The sequence below is a fragment of the Citrus clementina genome, unplaced genomic scaffold (genome assembly GCF_000493195.1).
Source record: "Citrus clementina cultivar Clemenules unplaced genomic scaffold, Citrus_clementina_v1.0 scaffold_4, whole genome shotgun sequence".
Classification (NCBI taxonomy): domain Eukaryota; kingdom Viridiplantae; phylum Streptophyta; class Magnoliopsida; order Sapindales; family Rutaceae; genus Citrus; species Citrus x clementina.
This window is the reverse complement of record NW_006262274.1, coordinates 4,379,095-4,406,127: the sequence shown is the minus strand read 5'-3', so window position 1 is coordinate 4,406,127 and position 27,033 is coordinate 4,379,095. Positions and strand designations below refer to the sequence as shown.

Below are 27,033 nucleotides of genomic sequence, written 5' to 3'. Positions count from 1 at the left end.
ATGGGGGACCTTGGATTTAGCGACAATCTTGTACATTATTTGTTGCTCAAACTAGTCATGAAACAAGTTGATGATGAATACCAAATGTGGTTTAGGATTGGCAACGAGATGTTACGTTTCTCTCTTCGAGAATGGTGCTTGGTGACAGGATTGAAATGTGGTAATGTGGAAAATTTGCACAAAAAATACTTGGGTGACAAATACGTGATTAGTATTTCGGTGGTGCACAATACTTTAAGTTTTTTCATGCTGAATAACTGGTATGGCCCACAAAAATACCCCTGTAAATAGAACCATCAACCATGTCTGAAGCTACCCAATCTGATGGTACAATTGGAGCCTCCAACTGTAGTTGGTCTATTGGACTTGGAACTCTAGATCGACTTTAGCTACAAGCCATTAGACTAATAGACTGACTTTGGCTACAAGTTTTGGCTACAGGTCCTTGGACTGATAAGATGATTTTGAGATGAATCATTAACTTCTTGAAACCGATCTACATCCTCCAAAATGTTGATTGGACTATTGCAATGTTTAGAATACATTTGGGATTCAATGTTATATGTTTCTGCATGCATTCACATCTGTATTAACAACATTGTCATCAATAGGATCATTATGGGAGCGGAATGGGGAGCAGTGTTTAAAGGCTGAAGTTTGAATTGATGGCATCAAAGAAAGTTCTATCGGAACTTTAGGACTTGTCGTTACATAAATAAGAGTGCACCCATAGTTAATTGGATCAGAGTTCATACGCATAATCACTCTCACCATTTCATCGTCTACTATGTCTATAAGCAGGAATCAATGGATTTCGTCGGATGAGTTGATTTCACATTTGTCTTTACTAAGAGGGAATATTCATCCGGACTTTTCTTCAGAATTTCATACAACTTTGCAATAAATTGTTCAAATGTTACATCGTTTTGGAAACAAAATGCAGTAACTTTTCCATTCTCGTACTCCATACGACCATCCTCCAAAGTCTCCCACGCTCTATCAAAATACATCATAAGAACTACCAACTCTATTAACCTGATGCAAAATAATAATAATACTTTATTAAAAATACTGCAAACAATAATATTACTATATTAATTAAATAACTAATTATCAACAAATTCGGGTGATCCGGATGACAGTACTATCGCCCAGGTGATAGATAATGTCGCCCAAATTACATGCGATTGTATATTGGGTGACATGAGCACTAATCGCCCAACATGCAGTATTTTGTCACCTGGGTGATGAATACGAGAATTCAGGTGACAAGTACGACAAGTTATTCTAAGTTTGGGTGACAGGTACTTGTCACCTGGATTCTAGGTTTCGTCTTCAACATTGTTCAAAACCCATTTTCGTCGAATTTTGCTAGAATTTTACTAATTTATAAATCTCTGACCTCACATTAACCATTTAATGTACCCACATTGTAGTAAAATGAGCAACCGATCTTTTGTATTAAACCCAACCAAAAAATAAAAGATAGATATTGAAGAAATACTAACCCTAACTTCTTATTATTCTTTAGTTTATTGCTTGATTTTGTCTTCAATACTTTGATAAATATAATAGTTTGATGAATGTGAGATAGATAAAAGGGAGGCTGAGTGATAGTTGGATAATGTGGGAGAGGTGAAATGATGAGTATTTTGGTGGTGTGTGGAGATGTTCGACTGTTGCTTGGGAGTTTGGGGTTTGTTTGTTTAGTTTTAGGGGTATTTTGGTCTAAGAACCTTGTAAATGGTTGTTATTGTAAGAAAAACTAGAGTGAAGTCTTTTTTTATATTGAAAGTTGGAAAGTGGTCAAATGGGTAAATTTCCCTAAAAGTTTAAAAACAGAGGTGTATAATGCAGTGGTGGATTCAACATGTGACCAGAGCCCCCACAAGCAAGCCAAAAACAAAATCAAAGAATTAAAGAAAAAATTATTTTGGGTTTCTAAATGGCCCCCATTCTATAAATTTAAAAATCCATAAAATTTAAACTTTAATTGTTAAGAATTATAAAGCCTACACTTTAATTAAAAATAATAATAGCCCACCGTCCAAAACATTTTTCTATTTCCAAAAATAAGGATAATTCTTCTAGTTTGCCGCAACAATAAAGAAAACATTTTCGGCAATGAAATTCGTCAAGAATCATCTCTAGAATTGGATGGGATGAATAATAGTTTGGTTGTTTATGAAAAAAAAAATTTAATACAATGAATCTATTAGATAACATATTAAAAATATAAAATTGCTTTGAAAACAATTATAAATATATTAACAAATATTTTATATATTCAAAATTTTAATTTTTATATTTTACTATTATTTAATTAAATTCCCAATAATTTTTTTTTTGAATCCGCCACTGTTATAACCATATTGCTCTCATTATTAACAGCATCACTAAGGGATTAATAAGGCTTACTAGGGTTTCAACCACATCAAGCACCTTGTCGATGTTGGTGGCAGTCTTAGAGTAACCTTTATTGCTTTCACTTTCAGGCATACCCCTATATTAAAGTCATTAATTTCGACTTGCCTCGTGTCATTCAGCATGCTTATGCCTATCCTAGCATGATTTATATTCATAATCCCATTGTTAAATAATAAAGAAATTAATATATGTTATTAATAGAGTTCCAAAACTAATTGGAAAAATGAGAATTACCCTTGTTGTTTCGAGAAATAAAAAAAAAAAAACCTTCATATTTTAGAACAGGTTCAAACTCCCTCAAGTTACATCATTTTTAATTTTATAATTATTTTACTTTTCTACACTAGTCTTGATGTACCACAAAATTTAAATATTTTGAGAATATAGATTAACTAAAATGACTGATAGACCCTTAATGATAAAATTAATTTATAATAAATTGTAAATTATAGAGAAAATTTACAAGTAAGAGAATTATCATAAATGCCCCTAATAGTTGTATAAAGTGTCCATTTAAATTGCAATAACAATTGGCCATGTGTGACTACTGGAGCACCCACATAAATTGTAGTACTATATAAAGAGGAGGCAAATATAATATGCTCATATATAAATTAACATAGCAATAATATTTGGGCATATGTGTCCATTGCAATATATATGTTGGGATATTACAAAAGATGATTAAATGGTTCCTAAAAATATACCACGGGTAGGTATATGCATTCATTTTGTTTTAACCTTTTGTCATAAAATCCAACTCACTCTACCCTATATAAAAAAATTTCCTCTTTTAAACACAAATACCATTGACAAATAACTTGTTACCCTAATAAGTCTTGTGAATATAAAAGATACATACATACATACATACATACATACATATACATGTTAGGTAATTTTTTGTCATAATTTATAATTCATTGTTAAGTTAATTTAATCATTGTGGGCATATAAGCCATTTCACTTGATTCATATTCTCAAAATATTTAAATTTTATGGCTAATATCAAGACTAGGGCACTAATTTGAGTAAAATTAAAAATAGGAAAATTCTCTATGCACCACTTTTATTTCTAAACTTGTATCAATCAACTACTTTGACACTAAGATTTTTTTAAAAATGACAATTTTAACCCTAAATAAATTAAATGATCATTTTATTCTACAATTTTTTTTAAAAAATTATAATTATAAGAATAGCTCTGAATTTAATAAAACAAATAAATACCAAAATCCAAGATGTTAATTTTTATAATTATAATTTTTAAACAATAATTTTTGTAATTATAATTTTTTTTATTGTTCAAAGTTGGTTGAGACTATTATTATTTTGGTGATTAATTTAAACAATGAAAATTATTTGATAATTGTGATTGTATGATTGATTAAAAAAACCAAAAAAAAAAAGAAAATATTTGAGATGAGTAGTACATGTATTTTAGGTGAAAAGGATTGAAAGAATCAATAATATTTTATCAATTGATTAAATGGTTCTTACACATCTATTTTTCAATAAAATTTTATCAATTAGTTGTATTGTAATTATAATTTTTTTTGTTTTTAAAAATTTTATAGGATAAAATAATCTTTTAATTCATTTAGGAGTAAAATAATTATTTTATTTAGATTCTTAGTGTCAAAGTGGTTCATTGATACAACTTTAAAAAAAAAAAAGTAGTGCAAAAAAAGTTAAAATTTTATAGTGATTAGTTGTATATATCAGGAAATAGCGGTAGTACATAGATAATTTCTTTTAAAAATACAAGTTATGTATAGATTGTAGTCGCTCCTCTTTCCACCAAATTCTTCAAACTTTAAACTGTGCTATAAATATAGAAAATTAAAAAAAATTACACAAAAGAAGAATAATTCATGGATTATAATTAACTGTCAGTTGGATCATCATCATTGCTTGTGGCTCTGACCAAAGGCAAAAGGAGTTAGTGACAAAATGAGATGGTAAAAAAAATTGTAAATGATAAATTTTTTATAGAAAAGTACTCCCTTTGTCAAATGTTTTAAGGATTCGCCTACGTTACAACAGTTACAACGTACCAGGATTTTTATCTTTTTGTGACTTTAGCTCCTCACCGTTCGATTTAATGGAAAAGTAGCGTCCATGGTAAGGATGTGTCTATTTGGTAATTAACGTTATAGTCCCTATATTTTTTAAAAATTCAAAAAAATTACAAAGTTACAAATTTTAATGCATAAGTCCGAATTATCTCAAAATTGTAAATAATTAGACAATTAAAATTAGGAGAAATTTCATTAACATTTTCATTGTTAAAAATACAAAATAAATAAAAAAATAAGTAAATTTAATTTTTGAATAAAATTAAAATTAAAAATTAAAAATAATCAAAAATAATTCAAAAATAATTCCTAATTTCTTCATCTCATGCATCTCATGTACCATGAACTGGAACCGAAAGTAATTAAAAAAATAAAAAATAATCATAGAATGAAATAATAGATATCGTTAGTTTAAGTTAGAAAAGCATTAACCAATTATTCCTTGCATTAGCCCAAGCCATTAATTTGGTTTAGTACTTGGAGGCTGGAACTTCAACATAAAATAATAAAAAAAATATAATTCCAGATTATTAATTTAAGTTTCCACCCAAATTATAGTGAAATTTTCCAATTATTACTATTTTTTATGATGTTATATTAGTGTGTCAATGTTTAATATTCAAAATAGTAAGAATATGTTTAACATATTAACATTTGCAAAAGAGTAGAAGAATAAAATTCATAATTAAGATACTTCGATTCTAATCAAATTATATTGGTATGAATTAATTCAATAAGCCTATACACCCAAATAAGCTAAATAATAGGAGCTTTACTATTCCTAAGTTATACATTGTAGATTCTTATAACAATCGTAGATTATTATAACTTTGTTAATTAACATAACATTCTCAAATAGCTAATTAAAACTCTTTTGCCAATTAAAGTTGGTAGAAAAAATCGAATCCCAATCGGAATCCCAAATCCTGTTCCAAATGGTACATGAAATGGTATATGACTTAAAAAATAATTAAAATAAATAAGAATTTGAGATTAAATTTATTCTCATTAAAACTCAGGACTAGTCAGGACTTCAATCGGAATCCCGATGGAATCCTAATTATATCAAATTGTTTTAATTTTCTAATTTAATTAAAATGTTAAAAAAAATTCCAAAATTTAGCCAAAGCCCAAACTCAATGCTTGCTTTTGTACTCCTTTAGGCTAATTGTTAATAGCTTATGGTTTATATTTTTTGATTCATTAGATTTTTTTAATTAAAATAATCATTAAGCAAATAATAATAATAATAATAATAAAAGGAAAAAAGATTGGGCCACCTATGGAGTGGAGGGAAAGAATGAGAGAGAAAAATAAAATTATAATTAAAAATAAATTAAAAAAAGAAAAGTAAGGGGTCAAATGAAATTTACTGCATAAAAAGACAAAAGTTGTGGTACCTTGCAACTATTGCAAGGTAGTTGGATCCATGTTTCGAACCCATGTTCCGTGATCGGTCGGGTCCCACAAATAAATGTTTTTCTCTTTTCTTAGGGTCATCCTACAATTTCATATAACCTCTGATAAATATTTTAACAACTCGTATGGCGGTATTTCATTAAATAATTTTTAAATTTTATTTTTAATGCTAAAAAATTCAATAAATGAAAAAAAGAAGGAAATTTTTAAATAATAAACATAAAAAATAATTGAATGAGAAAACATTTTAAAATTTGTTAATCATATTGCAATTCTTTTGGTTAAATATCAATTTAATAGATGTTTCTTCCAAGTTTATTTCATATGTCTCTAATTTTAGTTAGTCTTCTCATTTATTGGTTCGTTTTTTTCAACTTTTCAGTCCTTAGTTTTGTGTTTAATGATCCTATTAAGTAGTGATAGGAATGGGCCGGGTTCGAGACGGGGATCATGATGCACGAACTTGAATGCAGTTTGGAAGCAATCCCCAAACCCACCTCATACCTCAAAAAGTTTTATTGAGGATAGGTTGGGCATGTCCTAAAAAATCCACAAATTGAATGGGGATTATAACGGGGACACTATTCCCATTTAATTTTTTTTTTCAAAACATTGATTGTCTCGTTTTTAGGACTTTTCTACAGTTCATGATCTGGCAGAAAATCTTACTGCACCTTTTGATCTCTTGTTGATGTTTGACCTTTCAAGGAAAATTATGCATGAGATTGCTCTGGCATTTGGGTGGATAATGTTGGATTTTTAATCCAATATTGTTGGATCATTAATCCAACATTGGATTTATATGTGAATAATCCAACATCGGGCTCCGAACCGAACCGAACCAAAATCGATCGAGCCTTAAGAGTGTGAACCGAACTTGAACTGAACTGAACTGAAATATTTTGGTTTGGTTCAGTTCGGTTCCTAAATTCGATTCGGTTCGGATTTTTCATTTTCTTAATTTTATAGATTTACCCTAATATTATCAGATTTTATACTTTCCACCTAATTTTACTTAATTTTGCAATTTACACTCCCATTAACTACCAATACCAAGTACCAAACTACACTCTACACATATAATATTAATAACACTATATAATATGAATAAACAAGTATAAAACTATTAAATCAAAAGCGAAATAATAAATGTCTCAATACAAAATATTCACAATTCATAAACACACTTAAACTTAAAAGTCTACTACAATTGACAATTCTACAAATTATAAGTCCATGGCAACCTAAAAAAAAAAAGTCCATAATAGTGCATCAATATTTGATAAAACTCCATAACACAAGTACACAAGCCATATAATAAAAATTCCCAATACAAATATTCGCAATTCATAAACACGCTTAAACTTAAAAGTCTACTACAAATTATAAGTCCATGGCAACAAAAAAAAGGGAAATTATCATTCATATACCCTATAAATGCTCTATTATCAAAAATACTACAACACTTTGAGAGTGTATCAATCGTCCACCCTAAGTTGACAAAATGTATATGCCGTCCACCAAACCGTTACTTGCCGTTTAAATAGGATAACACCAGAGGGGTAATTTGGTCTTTTCATATGATACAAGTGATAATTTAAGGGTATACCAGTGATAATAAAAGAATTTAAGGGTATACAAGTGATAATAAAAGAATTTAAGGGTATACAAGTGATAATTTTAAGGGGTAAAATCATCAATTCACTATTATTTCGTTAACTTTCAAACGGCAGCTAACAGTTTGGTGGTCGGCAGATAGCTTTTGTTAATTTAAGGTGGACGATTGATACACCCTCAAAGTATTGTAGTATTTTTGATAACAGAGCATCAATAATCGATAAAACTCCATAACACAAGCACACAAGCCATAGCTACATCCACCATAACACAAGCACACAATTCCGGGCTACCTTCACTAACCGCAACCACCTTACTAAATTCGGAGAAAGGGTCCTCAATCATAACATCATCATCACCACCTAAATCCCAAAAATTCGAACCACTTCCACTTCCAATAGCTAAAGTTTGGCTTCCACTTGTACTTCCACTTGCACTTCCACTTGTACTCCCACTACCACACGGTTTATATTGTGCATTGTAAGACTTATAAAGCTTAGTCAACAAATCTTTTACCATTTCCTTCATCTCAACACATTTGGCACTATCCTTGCCATATAATTTCTCAAAGCAATGTGTTGTGAATTTCATCTTTCCCCGTGGATCAAGCACAGAAGCAACAATCAACATTTTATTTATCTTGAAACAGCCCTCCCAATACTTATCAAATTTCTCCTTCATTTTAATAGCCATCAAACCCAAAAGGCTATCATTATTAGTAGACAACGATTCCAAAGATTGTTCAATTTGACATATCAAATTCTAACAAGTGTGCGATGTCACCTAAAATAAATTCCATATCATATATCAAAATTCAAAAGCATAATAAAGCTAAAATAAATTCCATATCATATATAAAAATTCAAAAGTATAATAAAGCTAAAATAAATTCCATATCATATATCAAAATTCAAAAGCATAATAAAGATGTGATATTACCTTCAAAGAAGAAGAAAATTGCAAAGTCGCATCATAAAAAGTCTTCAAAAATTTAACTATGCGAAGAGCACTCCCAATCACTATATAGCGGTGGCCCCTCACTTTTCTTCTTACCCTCCCCCCCTCTTTTTCATTGAAATAAGCATCATAAAGGTTATCTTCAAGTGCCATCCGATCAAATGCCGGCTTAAATTTCAATGATGTACTCAATATGGAATATGTAGAACCGAGTAGGGCAATCCAAAATCATACTTCCTCGGGAATTAATCTTCTCTTGTTGCACACGAATTTGAAATGCTTGCATCCTGGCAGTGGAAGACCTCACATATTTCACAACATTCCAAACACTAACTATACTCGGCTCAAGTTCCTTCAACCTTTCAGTCACAGTCAAATTCCATATATGCGCACAATAACGAACATGCAAATAATCCCCATTCAACACTAAGGCATCATCCCTCCAAGTCTTTAGTCGATCAATTAAGTACCTAAGAGCACCCTTATTTGGACTTGCATTGTCAACCATTACAGCACATACTCGCTCTATGCCCCAGTCAATCAAACATTTTTCAATTTGCTTACCAATTGTCTCCAATGAATGATCATTAACCATGTTGAAGCTGATAATCTTTCTATGTAAATTCAAATCTTTGTCAATAAAGTGTGCTGTGATGACCATGTAGCTAACTGTAGTAATGGAAGTCCAAATATCAGTGGTCAAAGATACTCTTTGCTTATTCCCAACTAATAAGTTCTTCAACTTAGCCTTTTCCTCAACATACATATCAAGAGTATCCCTAGTAATGGTTCTTCGTAAAAATGCTAGGAGATATCTAGGAGCCGCCACACTGTTAAAATGCTTAAAACCTGGATTCTCCACAACACAAAAAGGCAATTCATCAAGAACATCATCTTCATAGTTGCTCATCTATAAGCATCCTAACTAAAATATCTTGCTACAATTTCATCACTACCGACATTTTGAGTTAAAGTTGTTTGGTCTTTCTGAAGGTTCTTGGTACTTTTGAAACCTTTCTTGGTAATGAGTCCTCAAAGTGCTAGTCCCGTACCCTACCGAGCCACATTCAAATTCATTACCACAGTAGTTGCATTTGCACTTCTTATCATTATCTAGAAGTCTAGTGAAATGTTGCCACACTGTTGATCTTGGAGCCATTTTTTTCCTTGGTAGTGGCGGTTTGGATGACAAAGACTTTTTCCTCTTGTTTCCGATAGTGACAAATTGTTGGCGAATCATTTTCACTATCATCAACTTCAACTTTACGCTCAAGATCATCGGGTACACAATCGAGGTTGTCTTGAACTCTTGAATAATTAGATATCCACAATAAATAAAATAAAAATAAATAAGTAATATTGTTTTATTAACAATTTATTGAAATGAAAAAAGATCAATTAAATTTAATTTAACTACTAGCCAACATATCATAATTTAATTTAATAAGTTAGGCCAAGATATCATAATTTACTTCCAATAATTGTTAATTTAATTTAAAATGTTCATGCTAAAAAGATCAATTAAATTTAATTTAACTACTAGCCAGCATATCATAATTTAATTTAATTTAATAAATTAAGCCAACATGGCAACATATCAAAATTTACTTCCAATAATTGTTATTTTAATTTAAAACATCCATGCCAAAAAGATCAATTCAATTTAAATTAACTACTAGCTAACAAATCATAATTTAATTTAACAAATTAAGCCAACATATCATAATTTACTTCCAATAATTGTTGATTTAATTTAAAACATCCATGCCAAAAAGATCAATTCAATTTAAATTAACTACTAGCCAATCATAATTTAATTTAACAAATTAAGTCAACATATCATAATTTACTTCCAATAATTGTTAATTTAATTTAAAATGTCCATGCCAAAAAGTTCAATTAAATTTATTAATTTAATTTAACTACTAGCGAACATATCATAATTTAATTTAATTTAATTTAACAAATTAAGCCAACATATCATAATTCACTTCCAATAATTGTTGATTTAATTTAAAACATCCACGCCAAAAAGATCAATTAAAGTTCAATTAACTACTAGCTAATAAATCATAATTTAATTTAACAAATTAGGCCAACATATCATAATATACTTCCACTATTTATTAATTTAATTTGAATTCTCCATGCCAAATTGCCAATATCAAATTGCAACCTCACCAAGCTAATTAAGTCATTAATCATTATGCCAAATAAGTTAAATAACAAATATTATTTCTAATTTTTCATTGATAGAAGCATTATACATTTATCTATTTTCAATTGTTCAATTTTCGACTGCAATATACAATACAACATTACAAGTTACAACCATTTCAGTTCACTGCCACAACTCACAAGCCTCCACAACCACTATATCTGCCCACCATTTTTAACTCCACCAACAAGTATACATCAACAGTCCACAAATAGTCAATCCCTAACACAAGTAACACTAGCAGAAACTAAACAGTATACACTATACACACTATGTACGAGCCATGGCATAAATTAAAATAAAATAACACTTGTAGGCTGCAGCACCAAAGAGAGGGGCTGTGCTAGGCTGCAACACGACGTGTGAGGGCCTGTGCTAGGCTGTAACACCGCGTGTGAGGGGCTGTCACCGTGCTTGAGGGGAGGAGCTGTGTCGCTGCTAAGGGGTTGTGCTAGGAAGCCGTGCAAGCTAGGAAGATAAGGGCTGTGCTAGGTGCTGTGCAGACAAGGAAGAGAGGGACTGAGCTAACGCGAGGGAGAGACGGTTACGAGGAAGAAGCTGAGAGGGGCTGAGCTGAAGTTCTGTGCCGTCTGGTAATGGAGAAACACGCGGCAGAGAGGCGACGGAGGGAGGCGTGGAAGATGAGTGGAAGATGAGTGGGAGAGGAGAGAGAGGTCGTGGGTTGCAAATTGGGGAAACGCAGCTAGGGATTTGAGATTTTGATTTTTGAGTGATTTGTTTTTTCATTTTTGGTTTATATATTTTCATTTATTTTTCAATTAAAAAATTATTTATAATTAAATCAAGGAACCAATTGGTTTTTTGGTTCTGTCCGGTTTAACCAATCGGTTCCTTGATTTTAAAACCATTCTGCTTTTGCTCATAAAACCGAACCGTTTGCCCACCCTTAGTCACGGTATAAAGGGAAAGGGAATTGAAGGAAAAAAAACGTTTCAAAGTTTTAGCCGGCGGCTGTGCCGCGGCTTCAGGCTGCGACGGGTAGGGGAGTTCAGCATCCAATTCGATCCGCTCAATCCGTCTGATCCGCAGAAATCTAATCCGTAAAATTTTGATCCATGGATTGGTGGATTGAATTGGATTGAAAATTTGAAAATCCACAGTCAGTGGATTGGATATGGATTTACTACTGTGAATGTTATGGCAAACGTGTTTACTTCTTTGACTTTGAACAAGAATTAAGCAACCCACTAAACCAGAGTTTACAGAAACAAGATTAAGACAAGAATAGCAAAAGAACCAAGCAATCAAATCTACTCAACACACCAAGAAACTAACGTGGTTCAGCTCCACAAAGGAACCTACATCCACGGCTGTAAAACCAGCAAGGGCAGAAGCTTTATTGAACAACAAGAAGATCATTTACAACTGAGTCACCGATTACAGATTAAAGCCTATCGAATGTTTTCTCTCTGTAAATCCTCTCCGTTTTCTCTATATGTTTCACTAGCTTAGAGACAGCTTATATATGTAAGCTTCTCACGTGTGTTTCCACTTGCAATGAGTCAGTCTGTTATTTAACTAACTAACCAACTCTTGACTTGAATCCCACTTATGCCAGCTCATATGACACCTCAGCATGTCCATAACAGATTATAACTAATCTCGGCTTCACAATGAATCCGCAAAAATCCACAAATCCGCAAAAAAAAAACTTGTAAATATAACATTATTCTTACTACTAAATAAATAAGTTAAAATATAGTTACATTAACACCATATTATGTCTTATCTGATAATAATATAAAATAAAAATAATTAAATAAAAAATATATCTTCCTTAGCAATTAATTTTCATGTACTGATCTAAACAAATGAGATTTTTTCTTTTTGGTGTGTTATATTTTGAAACTTTGAATGTATTTTTTACCTTTATTTAAAAAATTAATTAATTTAAATATTATTTAATTTTGAATTTGATCGGTAGTAAAATTATTTTTATATTAATTTTTTTATTTAGTTAGTTCGTGGATAGGACATGAGTAAAATTTTTTAGCCCGTAAACCAATCCGTAAAATGATGGATTGGATATGGATTGGGTCAAATCTACATCCGATCCGCAGACGTATGGATTGATTTGGATTGAATTTCATTAATCCGTGGATTGGATTGGATTAAAATTTTATAATCCGTAAAATCGTGAATCGGATATAGATTGATGTCTAATCCATAAAATCTAATCCACGAACACCCCTAGCGACGGGAAGGAGAGGTTGCGACGACTAAGTCGCAGCCTGCAGGTTAAGGTGGGAAGGCGACCAAAGAAGAAGAAGGGAAAACGAATTAGGGTTTCTGATTTAGGACTGGTTTGGTCCGGTTCGGTCTAACCTGAACGAGTCCAATTCAAAGCGATCAGCTGTATAAACCGATCAACATTTGATAGTTGACTGGTCAAACTTTGACTTTGACCTGAATTTTTTTAATTTTTGGGGTAATTTTTGTGCAATTTTAAATTTAAATATTGGTAGGTTTATATATATTTTGAGATAAATTAATTGAAGCAACATGTCGCCAAAGTGAGGTCTCTTATAAGAATTAATTTATTTTGGAATATAAACATTTTTGTATATGTAATTTCTATAAATATCGATCGGCTCTAAGGAATGTCCATATTTAATAGAATTACATGTGCACCTATGGTAATAAACATGTGATGATTATTCGGTTTTGCATGTGAGCAATAAATCGGCCCAAAGGAATATTAATTGTTTGACATGTTCTTATTATCAGTGTTTGATTACTACACCAAGATATCAATTACAAGTTGAATATTAATGGAGTGTCCAGTATCTTAAGATGGGGATTATCTTTATTTGAATTTATGTTTGTTTTAAGACTAATATGAGCTTGTTTTGTTTGTTTGTTATTTTTTGTTCAATTGTGTTTGCTACTAATATTACTGCCAACGTGAATTATATTCCTATGTTAAATGGCTCTAACTTCAAATCATGGAACAAGAAACTCTAAATAGTTCTTGTAGTCATGGATCTTGACCTTGCGTTAAGGGTTGATTCTTCCCACCTCTTACGGGTGAGAGTACCCCTGGTGATAAAAAGGAAATTAAATGGAAAGGTGAGAGAGATCAAATCGCATGTGTGTCATGATAAGTAGAAGACCATTCTAGAAGCATTCAGGGGCTTAATGATTGAAAAAGTAACTACTGCTAAAGAGTTTCTTGAATAAATTGAACAAATGTTTGTCAAGAACAAAAAGGCTGAAATTGGTACGCTCTTGACAAGCCTAATTTCAATGAGGTATACGAGTAAAGGCAATATCAAGGAGTGCATTATGGAGATGTCTCATCTTGATTCTAAGTTAAGAGCACTTAAACTTAAGCTCTTTGAGGACTTACTAGTGCATTTTTTTTAATATCCTTACCAACACAGTTTAACTAATTTAAGGTGAGCTATAATTGTCAGAAAGAGACTTGGTCTCTGAATGAGCTCATATCACATTATGTTTAGGAAGAGGATATGCTGAAAAAAGATAAGGCAAAAAGTGCTCACCTAGCCTCTATCTCTAAGGGCAAGAAAATGAAGAAAAATAAGGAATGTGCAAATACAACACCTCAAAAGAAATAACAAAAGAAACCAAATGATCATGAAGGTACTAGTTGTTTCTTCTATGGGGCTGAAGGGCATAAGAAGAAGCATTACACTAATTATCCGCATGGAGTGCTAAGAAAGGTATGCTTTTTAGTTTGGTTTGTTCTGAGGTTAATTTAACTTTGATATCTAGACACACGTGGTGAATAAATTCTAGTGCAACCACTCACATCACTGTATCTATGCAGGGTTGCCTGAGTTGCCGAAAACCCAGTGATGGTGAAAGATATATCTATGTTGGCGATTGCAAGACAGTTGAAGTAGAAGCAATTGGAAATTTTAGATTATTGTTAAAAACTGGATTTTATTTGGATCTTGATGAAACATATTTTGTTCCATCTTTTAGACGGAATTTGATTTCTATTTCTAGTTTGGACAAATTTGGCTTTTTTTGTTCATTTGGGAATGGAAAATTTAGTTTGTTTCATATTTCAAAACTGGTTGGTTCCGGTTCTTTGTCAGGTGATGATAATCTTTATATGCTTGATACAATTGCTTCATTTAATGAATCTTTGCAATTAAGTACACGAGGTGTAAAGAGAAAATTAACAAATGAGAATTCAGTTGCATTATAGTACAAGAGATTTAGTCATATCTCCATACAGAGAATAAAGAGACTTATGTCAAATGAAATTCCCAGGCCCTTAGATTTCACAGGTTTTGACATATTTGTTAATTGTATCAAGGGGAAACAAATAAATAAAAGGAAATTTGAAGCTAACAGGATTTCGAATGTCTTAGAACTCATATATATAGACATTCGTGGGCCATTTCCTACGGCTGCTTGGAATGGTCAACAATATTTAATGACGTTTATAGACGATTTTTCTATATATGGCTATATATATCTCCTCCATGAAAAGTCATAGTCCTTGGATATGTTCAAAATTTTTAAGGCTGAAGTTAAGAACTAACTCGACAAAAAATCAAAAGCATCAGATCTAATCGTGGTAGCGAATATTATGGCAGATATGATGATTCAAAGACCATTTGCTAAGTTCCTAGAGGAATACGGTATCATCTCACAGTACACTATGCTGGGTTCGCCATTATGAATGGTGTTGTTGAAAGATGAAACAGGGCGCTTAAGAACATGGTGAGGAGTATGATTTGTCATTCTACCTTACTAGAATCACTTTGAGGAGAAGTGCTTGAGACTGCAACATATATCCTTAACAGAGTTCTAATTAAAGCAACTGCCAAAACTCCTTACGAGCTTTGGATAGACAATCAGCCTAGTCTAAAGCACTTGCATGTTTAGGGATGTCCAGTGATCATCTCATTCGGTTTTGAGATGAATTTAGTCGATGATTGCATATACCATAAGTTCTATGGGAGCAAATATATTTTTCTGGTTTTGTATGTCGATGACATTTTACTTGCCAGCAGCAATATAGGTTTATTGCATGACACCAAGAGATGAAAGATCTTGTTGACGCCTCTTTTGTATTAGGCATACAAATACACCGGGATCGCTCCTTCGGTATTCTAGGATTATCACAAAAGAGTTATATCGAAGCAGTTCTCAAGAGATATGGCATGCAAGATTGCAGACCAAGTAATACACTTATTGCTAAGGGAGACAAATTTAGTCTCAATCAGTGCCCTAATAATGATTTTGAGAAAAAATAAATGCAAAAGATACCTATGCGTCAGCAGTAAGAAGTCTGATGAATGTTTAGGTTTGTACGTGACCAGATATTACGTACGTTATTGGGATGTTGGGCAGATATTTAAGTAATCCATAAATAGACCATTGAAAAGCAGCCAAACGATTCTTACGATACTTACAGATAACAAAAGACTACATGCTCACTTATCGGAGGTCGAATAAGCTTGAGATCGTTGAGTATCCCGACTCTGATTTTGCTGGATGTCAAGATAGTATGAAATCCACTTTGGGTTACATCTATCTACTAGCTGGGGGTGCTGTCTCTTGGAAAAATGCTAAACAGTCTCTTATAGCATTTTCTACGATGGCAGTAGAGTTTATAACATGTTATGAGCCATCTAATCATAGAATATGGCTGTGGAATTTTGTCACGGGGCTGAGCATAGTAGATGGTGTTAACAGACCACTCAAGTTATTTTGTGACAATAAATCAGTAGTGATTCTAATAATAATAGGAGCTCGGCGAAGTCGAAGTATATGGACATCAACTTCCTAATTGTTAAAGAAAGAGTTTAGAGTGGACAATTGTCTACTGACCACATCGACACAAACTCCATGATTGCAAATCCGCTTACTAAGGGATTGTCACCCAAAATGTTTCATGAGCACACTGCTCATATGGGTGTCATGTCATTGAAAGATATTCAGTTTTAGTGGGAGTTTTTGATTTTAGATACTCGTGTAATATAGACATTTTTCAGTTATTTTGGTTTATGGATATTTAGGTTATTTTCTGCAGAAATAAAGTTTTGGTGTATTCACACTCTGATTTTGGTATGGTTTGATTTCACTAAGGTTTTAGGTGGACCAGTCAGAAATGCTTATGTTGATATCACATTGCATGAAATTTCCATGCTACGCATCCACATCATGATCCATGTCATTCAGTTGTATTGACATAGTGACGATTGATGGCTCAAGTTATGATAATTGTAACGAAGGTCGCTTTGATCCTATGTTAGTATGATTGATAGACCAGATTGGTTATAGATACATTTGGGTAATGAAAGTAAGGTTGAGCTCATACGGTTATTTTTGCAAAGATTAATTATAAGGTTACACATATAGCACAAGTGGGAGATTGTTGGATTTTTAATCCAATATTGTTGGATCCTTAATCCAATATTGGGCCTATATGTGAATAATTATGTGTTACAGATTGTCATATAAAGTTAAACCCAATAAAAAGTGATTTATTTAAGTTTTCGGTGTTATGGACTTTAATATATCTAATAGGATGTGGGCCTTTAATATGTAGAGATAACAGGAAAAATATTGTCTATGTAAGTGGTTATGGTTCTCAAGTCACACGTATTTTTATATTCCTTCTGAAATCTCATCATCAGAAAGATAGCCTTGAGAAAACTTAAAGGATTCTCTAGGAGAACGTGTAGATTTGGAAGGCCAACCACACAACCCTAAAGAACAATTCAATGTTATGGATTCAGGTACGCTTCTGCATAATTTTGTTATTGATTTTTTGTGATACAACATGAACATTCTTGGATATAGGTGCTGGTTTTCACCAAAGGATTTCTTGTCCCAACAAATCACCATTTGAATTTGAAGGTGAAAGAGCTGAAGATGCGTTTTCGGTGCTTCATGTTATTGAATATCCAGGTGTTGTCGGTGTCAATAACCAAGAGGTGAAAAAAAGGAATATTTGAAAGGTATGCAAATAAATAATATGCTGCATTTGATGCTTTCTTGCATTTTATAGCTAGTTGGATCTTACGAGAATTTTTTTTTCCTTAACATGTTTTCTTCTACCCAGTGGCCAATGTGCCATACAATTTCAGTGGAGCGCACACAGACTGACGGTAAAGTTTGTAAAACTTGGTGTTTTGGTGTTGATGGCAAAGCTTGGTCTTTTGGACGCGGCCAGGAAAGGAAGCTTCGTGTGGAACTTGGAGGTGACGATGGGTAGAGTCTAGTGCTTTGAGAGAGGTCGTGAGTTTAGATCTAGGGTCTTGTTTTTTTTTTATTATTTGGTTAAATTAAAATAAAATTTGAGTTAAAAAATATTTTGAGTTCGAGTTCGGAGGCCTGATAAAATTATCATATATGTGTTCTGTTTATAAATAATAATAATAGTACTATCTAATAAATATACTTATTAACAATGTTAATAATAGATGTTAAGAGTTATAGTATCATCAATCATAATACTAGTAATAAAACAATATCATCAAGTATTAAAGTTAAATGTAATCATGTATAAGCTCCGATAACAACTCAAAGAAATTTTTGTGACTTCAAATTAGTGAGTAAATGAATCCATAAAAAGGTAATTTGATAGAAATTTGTATGAAATATTTTTAATTAGATATTGTTACCTTATATTTGTCCATATCAAGAATTAAATCATATTATTAATTATATGAGTCATTAGTACAAATAATATTAAAAACAACAATATTTTATGGACAATTACGATACTTGGCACTATCAAATAATATAATTGTTTGAAAACTACCCGAGCTTTAGAATGATAAACTATTTTAATTCTCATATCGATATTGATGGATACAATTTGAATTCCTGTATGGTGCATTTTGGAGTTGATTTCTTCTAAATGCTTAGAAAAAAAATTGATATGTTATTGGTCTATATGTGTAGACTGCACTGCACCATCATATAATTGATCAAAGAGACATAAACTCCCAAAACGAAAAAAATCAAAGAGGTTTCACTAATTTTTATATTACAAAATATTTATAGATTTATAGTGTCAAAATAAAAAATAATATAACGACTGGGTGATGATTTTAGGCATAAAATGGTCACCGAAGCAAATGGTATAGCCGCATAACTGGCAGATATCAACGTAATTATCACGTGGCTACCTCATCTTTTAACTAAATATTAAAAACTTCATTTAATTTAGGAGACTATCAAAAACCCTCTCAACATAAAAATATATATTGAAACATACTCAAAATTATAATTTATTAAAAACAAAGACTGAACTTCCATTGTATCTCATACAGCGCGCTGTATATTATTAAGAGGACCCCTTTTCCTAAAACCTACCTACCTTTAAGCAAAAAAAAAAAAAAAAACTAGGCCTAGATTTCTCTTCAATTAGTTTTTATACTGAACGTGAAAAAAATTGAGGACCAATCACAAATTGAATGTGGCTCCAGTAGCATAAACGTACGACACATAGTACACTATCACAAATTGGTACTTCTGTTAAGCTGATTCTTTAGGGTAATTATGCAAGAGTTAGCTTTTAATGCGGGAATTAAGTTAAAAGATTAAAAGATTATATATATATATATTGTAAGGGCATCCTCACTTTATTAAGGTGTGGATGTCAAAAAAAGATAAATAAATAAATAAATTTTAATATACTAACAAAAAAAAATAAAGTTTTTAATGTGTTAAAATTTATATTTTTTATATTTTAGTGACATCTTAACTTTAATAAAGTGAAAATGTTCTCGTTAGAAAAGGAGACTCTCTCTCTCTCTCTCTCTCTCTATAGATATATATATATATATTACTGCTCATGATTTATTGATTTTGTCTCTGGCTTTGAAACAGGGCCTTCAACACAACGAAGCAAATGGCCTGTTAAGATCTGAAAAAACAATTCTTTTTGTTTAATGTCCAGGAGCCCTTTGCTTTTGGTCAAAGCCATGAGCGAGATCCAACCAAGTTCCAGTTCGGTATCATAATTGAAACCCCAGAAGTCGTTCAATCACTGCTTGCAATTAAAGCTTGTTAGTACCCACCACCAATTGGCTGATGGGTGATCAGTACATTAGCTCCAGCTGGGTCTGGCTTATCAGTATTTCCTGCTGAATGATATGAAGCCATGTTTAATTAATTTTCTTGAATTTCTTATGTGTTTAACACCGTCAGTCGATAGCAAATGCTTTAAGAGTCCATAAAGATTTTTATGGCATCTTCCGTCCATTTGGTATTGTAGGTAGGGGTGGGCAAAATAACCGATCCGACCCGATCCGACCCGATCCGACCCGATCCGATTCGAAATAAATCGGATCGGATTGACTATAATGCCCGATCGGATGAAATGTTGCCAACCCGATCGGATTATAATCGGATCGGGTGAAATCCGATCCGATCCGACAACCTGAACAGGTTGGCTTAAAGAAGAAAGTAAACGACCCTCACTGATTACAGCACACACGCATCCAGCAACAAGCAGTCAAGCACCAGTGACGCCACAGAGCACAGGACTACAGACCACACGCTACACAGCCTCACACACCACACACGTATACGGCACACATCACAGAGATGGAGGCACAAAACCAGTAGAGATAGAGGCACAAAAACAGTAGAGATAGAGGCACAAAAACAGTAGACCACACACTCAACGCACCCAGCCACACCCAGCAGCCTCACTCCCCTCCCTCACGCCTCACGGCCTCCCCCTCAAGCCTCAACGAGAGACCACACGACACACACCAACCTTTGCTCCCCTCCCTCACGCCTCATGGGTCACTGCCCCACCCTCAAGTCAACACTCAACATCGCCAACGCCAAGTAGAAACACACACACACACACACAGCCGCAGCCAACACATGCTTGCCACAATCACCGCCGCCGCCAACCACCAGTCGATCTACTGCCCCGCGAGGACTGCGACCAGATCTGCTGCTACCGCCTACCGATCTGCTGTCTCCACGCCTCCACACACTTCATCACCAAGTTTCTCCTCCAAGTTCCATTCGAAATCCAGCAAGCGGCAGTCGAATTTTTGTTTTGAGTTTGGATTTTTGAGTTTAGTTCAAATACGAACAGTTGTAATGTGTAATAAATTATATAACATATGTTAAATCATTGATTAGGAATTGTTAACCGAACCCGATCCGAACCGAATTAAACCCGATTTTTTGATCCGATCCGATCCGATCCGAATATAATTCGGATCGGATCGGGTCGGGTTGTCAATTTGGGTTGAATTCGGATGAGTTTTTGTTCGACCCGATCAACCCGAAATCCGATCGGGTTGATCTGAACCCGATCCGAATCCGATTTTGCCCAGCCCTAATTGTAGGCATATTAATAAGGGGTGGCAATTTGGACGAAGATTTATTTATTCGATTCTATTCGACTTGATTCCAATTAAATGGATTTGAGTTTAAAATATTAATTTGTTTAATAAATAAATGAATTTGATTCAATTTGCTAAATAAACGAATTGAATCTGGGTTTATGATCATTGATTTATTCATTCTTTTAATAAACTGCTTATAAATCAATCGAATATGACTCTATTCATTTATTATCCGTTTGATTCAATTATTTATTTACCATTAAATTTTTATTTGTAATTATAAGATGTAACAACAAGACAAAAATAATAATTCTGCATAAATGAATTAAATGAATTGTGAATGATTATTTGATTCATTTAATAAACAAATTGAATTAAAATTATAAAATTACGATTTACTTATTAAATAAATCGAATTCGAATCCATCAAATTTTGACCCAATTCGTTTATTAAGTTGATTCAAATTCGATTCGTTTTTTTATTTTGCAACTCCTAATATTAATAATTTGAAGTTGACAATCCTACATAATATCAACATAGGGATGACAAAATGTGGGCTTAGGCCGAGCTTTTCCAAGCCCAAGCCCATTTTAGTAGAAGCATAAGGGCCAGACTTGGACTTTCACTTATTTTTTTATTTTTTTAATTGTTGTAAATTTGAAATGAGTTAATAATTAACAAGTTATTATAATTAATAATGAATTAAAGAAATTGAATATTTTAAAATAAAATAATAAATGAAGAAAATTAAGCAAATAAATGCTAAAGATTTAATTTTTTTAATACTGCATTTTCTAATTTAAACATCATCTTGTGAATCGTTATTGATTAACGATTAAGAGAGAGTTTAATATTATAATTTTAGGTTTTGTGAAGCGTTATTGATTTATGAATTAAGAATTTAAGTTTTCTTTTTTTATTAGTTTTAAATTTTAATAGATTATTCTAATTTATAAATTTATTTTGTAAAAAAAAATAGAGTGTTGGGCCTAGTCCAGGCATTTTCTCTTAAGCTCTTATCTAATTCCTCGCGTAGAAGGATGGGCCAAAAGCTTGCGGGCTTAGGCCAGATGGGCTTTTTTATCCACCTTGTTCGCACATGGTTTTCATGCATGTTCATTTGCCTACAACTACTAATTCAGTAAAGTTGTAGTGTTAAACCATCTCCTCTATAACAATTTAAGTGTTGGCGAGGGCACCTATTCACGCAATAGTCGACCAGATTTTTTCACGAACAATTTGTATTTTCTGATCTTTGAGTTGTATCTGAAAGATGGTTAAAGTTGTTCCAACATCTCAGTCACATGATACAGAGATAAAAAAAAATTATCATAATCAACTCTCACATTCCACAAATGTGGAAAATAATGATGGTGATAATATTATGATCGAAGTTTTTCAGTGGTCTTATTGTAAGAAGGTTTTTTCCCAAAAAATCATGCATTTGATTGGGATCCCACTACATCTACAGCATCTCGAGGCACTTCATCTCACATGTTTCTTTTAACATCAGTACGTGTTTAGAACTAAAATTATGTTGGTTCATCTTTGGAACTTGTAAGCACTCCTAAGTTGACATAAACTCTACATTGACAACTGCTTGGCATCAGCTTCCATTTTGCATTCTCCCATCACCCATCTCAGCATCCCATTACATCTGGATAGCTTATGGGGCATGTTCGTCCAACTTAGTAAAATTGCACCTATTCTACCTATGTGGTTAAATTTCCACACATGCAACCACATTTTTGCATATTGTGCAATATTTTGCATAACATACATGCATGGTAGGCCAAGCTTGGTACATAAGTCCATTTGTTTTGTACATTGCTTAGAAATGATGTTGTTGTGGTTCTTTTGTTGTCCATTTAATAACATTTTTTCTTAGACATGTAATAGAAGAAATTCTTGATTGCGAGGATGAGCAGTGGTCACAAATTAACTAACATTTGGATAGTTGGGAAAAAATACACCCTATCTAAGGATTGAGTGAAAGTTGTGTTTGTCTCTATCTGTGCACAATTATTTATCTTGATTTGATGTATGAGACAAAGCAACCCTTTTTAAAAATGCAACTCCTTTTATTTGTGACTATGTTATAGTACGTGCAAACTTTTGTATTAATGATCTCTATTATGTCTTTTTTTAAAAACAAAGCTTATATGTTTTAATTATTTATTTATGTTAGGATATTTTTTAAGTTATCTATTTTATTCACTTGGATTTTTATTTCAAAAGATATATCATCGAAAAGTTTATTAAAATATTTTTGACAAAGTTATCAAAAAGTAAATATTTATTTTCTAAAAATATAATTTTTATGATAACCAAAAAAATATAGTGCAATGCAATGCAATGCAGTACCAAACATAGTATAATTAAAAATTAATATAGGACAAATAGCACTAAATGTTGCACAATATTAATATAATACAGTGTTAATGCAATACAACATAATACATTATGCTTGCATTAAAATAATGCAAAACATACAATATAATAACAATGTACCAATGCACCCATAGTACATAATCACACATGGGTTCTCTTCGGAGGCTGGACCAAACACTTAAATTGGAGAGGGATTGGTAATGACTGTCTCAGTCATCTGTAAGGACAACTGTTGCTAGCACTCCTTAAATTTTTATATAAAAATACTTTTTAAATAAATGTTTCGGCATGTGTTTCTAATCAGGTCCTGCAAATAAAGTATTACTCCTTTTTTAGAACCTTAATTGTTACCTATGTCTAACTAGGCCAACATTTTCTTTTCGATTAGTTTTTATATTGAACGTGAAAAAAAAAATTAAGGACCAAGACACTAGTCACGATAGGCGATTTTCGCTAACACTCAAATTTTTATACAAAAATACTCTTTTTAGTATTTCAAACCCATGTTTTCTAATCGGATCTCGTAAATAAAGTATTACTTGTTTCTTGAAATCGTACCTATTTGTTACCTACTTCTAACTAAGCCAACATTTTCTCTTAAATTAGTTTTCAATAAATGTTTCGGACCCATGTTTTCTAATTGCGTCCTGCCAATAAAGTTTTACTCTTTTCTTAAAAGCCTACCTACCTATAACCTACCTCTAACTAGGCCAACATTTTTTCTTCAATTAATTTTATATTGAACGTGAAAAAAATTGAGGACCATGCACACATTCAAAAAAATTATTGGGATTCGAATCAAGTCTCTAAAACCACTAAGTAACACATATACCATTGGACTACAAGTGTTTTATTATTTAAAAAATATTTCTAAATGCTTTTTATTTAACTCATTCAGAAGGTGCTCGGGGCACACTTAAAAAAAATAATGGTTCAGAGGGCTGAAGTCCCTCTTAAGCTTTAAAAATTAGAAAAATATAAACTTTAATATATTATAAGATAAAACATTCTGAATATGTATTTTTCTTATTTATTAATTTGATACTTATTTTAATAAAATGAGGAGTTCCTCATTAAAAGCTCTCTCTCTCTTTATATATATATAAGACTATACATTTATATGTATATAATTTTGTTGGTCTTAAAATACAGCCATCACACAACGAAGCAAATGGTCTAATATGGCCTGAACAAACAATTCTTTTTCTTTGAAGTCAGCAAGCCCTTTGCAGCTTTGCTTTTGGGTTTGGCAAGCGATGATAATAATATAGCCAATGGTTAGGTCCCATTTGGGATTGCAATTGAAACGACAAAAGTCCCATAATCTCAATATCACTGATTGCAATTAAAGGTTGTTACTACCCATCAACAACTGATTGATGGTGAGCACTATCAACTCCAGTTGGTCTTTGTGACCAATATTTTCCGCTGAATCATAAGAAGCAGTGTTTAATTAATGTTTTTGAATTTCTTCTGTGTTTAACACCTTCATGTAATTGCAAATGCCTTCAGAGTCCAAAAAGACTTGGGAAATTTACAATCATCCACCTGTTTGTTTTGTCTTTTTAAAAAATACACAAACACATTTTTTTTCAGCGCGCTACCTGAAGTTTGCTTTTTGTTGCATTCGTCCACTTCCGTCTAATTTCCGTTACTGAATTTAATGGAATGACCTTTTTACCCCTCAAAATTACAATTTAACCCAAAATAAATTGAAATTGGAGATAAATTAGATGGATTTAATTTTTTTCAAAGGTGGATGCTAGAAATTGGAGGAAAATAGTGTTTGTTGCTTGCTAAATTTAGAAATTTTGTATTTATTTTTTTGGAGGAAAATAGTGTTTGTTGCTTGCTAAATTTAGAAAATTTGTATTTAAAATAAAGGATAAACTAAGGATAATACTCAGAATGTTTGTTTTCTTTTTTATTTTTGTAGAAGATTCCTTATTTTGGGGGCAAGTTTAAAAAAGATACTTTTAGAAACAAATTTCTTTCTAATAGAGTTCATCCAAGGATTAAGATTAAAGCTCACGTGTAATTTTGTTATTTTAAAAAACTAATTAATTCGCGTAGGTGTCATATTATTAAATTTAATAGTAAAAGTAAAATACTTTTCTTTCACCTTTGTATTACCCTTTATTTCTCCCTCTAAATTACCAGTGAACTAAGGTACACATCCATGTAGCCATAAAAAAAGATGTTATCTAGATAAATTTGTTTATTAAACCAAATGTAAATATTGGAAAAAAATGTTGGCAATCGTTTCTACATATATTTTTTTAAAGATTAACAAAGCATAGTCATCTAATCACTGTTCGATTTAATGGATAACTAAAGTAAACATGCAGAGAACTAGGGAAGTACTATATTTTAATTTGTAGTAGTAACATCCATCCAATAGCCATCGGAAAAAAAAATGTTTTATAATGAGTAGAGGGAGGATTGAAGGAGATGAGCACATAAGTTAAAAAGAGAAATATATGAATGTCCTAAACATGATGTCAAGCAAAGGAAATCTTTTAAGTGTTGTTGGACATTCAAGAGGAAATTAAGGACAATGCTGATTTAGAATTCAGTTCATCCGAAGAGCCTGCAACACACATACTCGTGTTAGCTAAGGCAGCTTTTAATTTTAAGTTGCCTGTAATTTGATTGGAAGATCTTCCTCCGAAATGAAGTGTAATTTCAATCTTTGAATGAAATTATTGAGTTTAAATAAATTTAGATGATAAGAGAGAGGAAAGAGCATCGTGTTTCACGTTTATTGTTTGACGTAAGGACTTGCGTCTAGTTAATTAATTTTTAGAATTATAAAACTGCATGCAGTTTTAATATTAACCATGTGATAAACTTTAACCTAATTGTTAGAAATTTATATGTAAAATTGTATTAAAAAAAATCCCTTGAACCTGCTCTCATATATGTGTGTGTATAATTCTTCTGTTGTGTGTGCCAGTATATCAGGAACTTCCATAACATTGGCATAATTAAGTTTGAGCAAACAGTTCTTGACGTAATACATCTTGCTAATGACAATAGAGTGGCATAATTCTAATTGTCTGATTTCTTAATTGTATAATATTTTATAGGTATTGAGCATGTAGGGGGTGATATGTTCCAAAGTGTTCCAAAAGGTGATGCCATTATTATGAAGGTAAGTTTTTAATTTAATTTGCGGACATATTATGAGGAGTTCCTTAAATTAAATTTTTACAAACAATAGTTTGATTAATATGAGAATTTATATAGTGGATACTGCACGATTGGAATGATGAACATTGCTTGAAGTTGTTGAAGAATTGCTACAAAAGCATCCCAGAAGATGGAAAGGTAATCGTTGTGGAGTCAATGCTTCCAGAAGTTCCTAATACAAGCATTGAATCAAAATCAAATTCCCATTTTGACGTGCTTATGATGATTCAAAGTCCCGGTGGAAAGGAGAGAACAAGGCATGAATTCATGACCCTGGCTACTGGCGCTGGTTTTGGTGGAATCAGTTGTGAACTTGCTATTGGTAATCTCTGGGTTATGGAGTTCTATAAGTAGAGTGCATGCCGATGCATCCTAGAAATAAAGCAAATCTTGTGTTGATTGTCT

At 32.2% G+C, this 27,033-nt stretch overlaps 1 protein-coding gene across 1 annotated transcript; it reads left to right on the top strand.

Annotated features, from left to right (window-relative positions):
- Nucleotides 1-26,982, top strand: LOC18045033 (caffeic acid 3-O-methyltransferase). Its single transcript, XM_006436249.2, has 4 exons — nt 1-204; nt 2,496-2,565; nt 26,526-26,590; nt 26,686-26,982. The coding sequence occupies exons 1-4, from the start codon at nt 1-3 to the stop codon at nt 26,980-26,982; spliced, it is 636 nt and encodes a 211-aa protein (XP_006436312.2).
- Nucleotides 26,983-27,033: the final 51 nt, after the last annotated feature.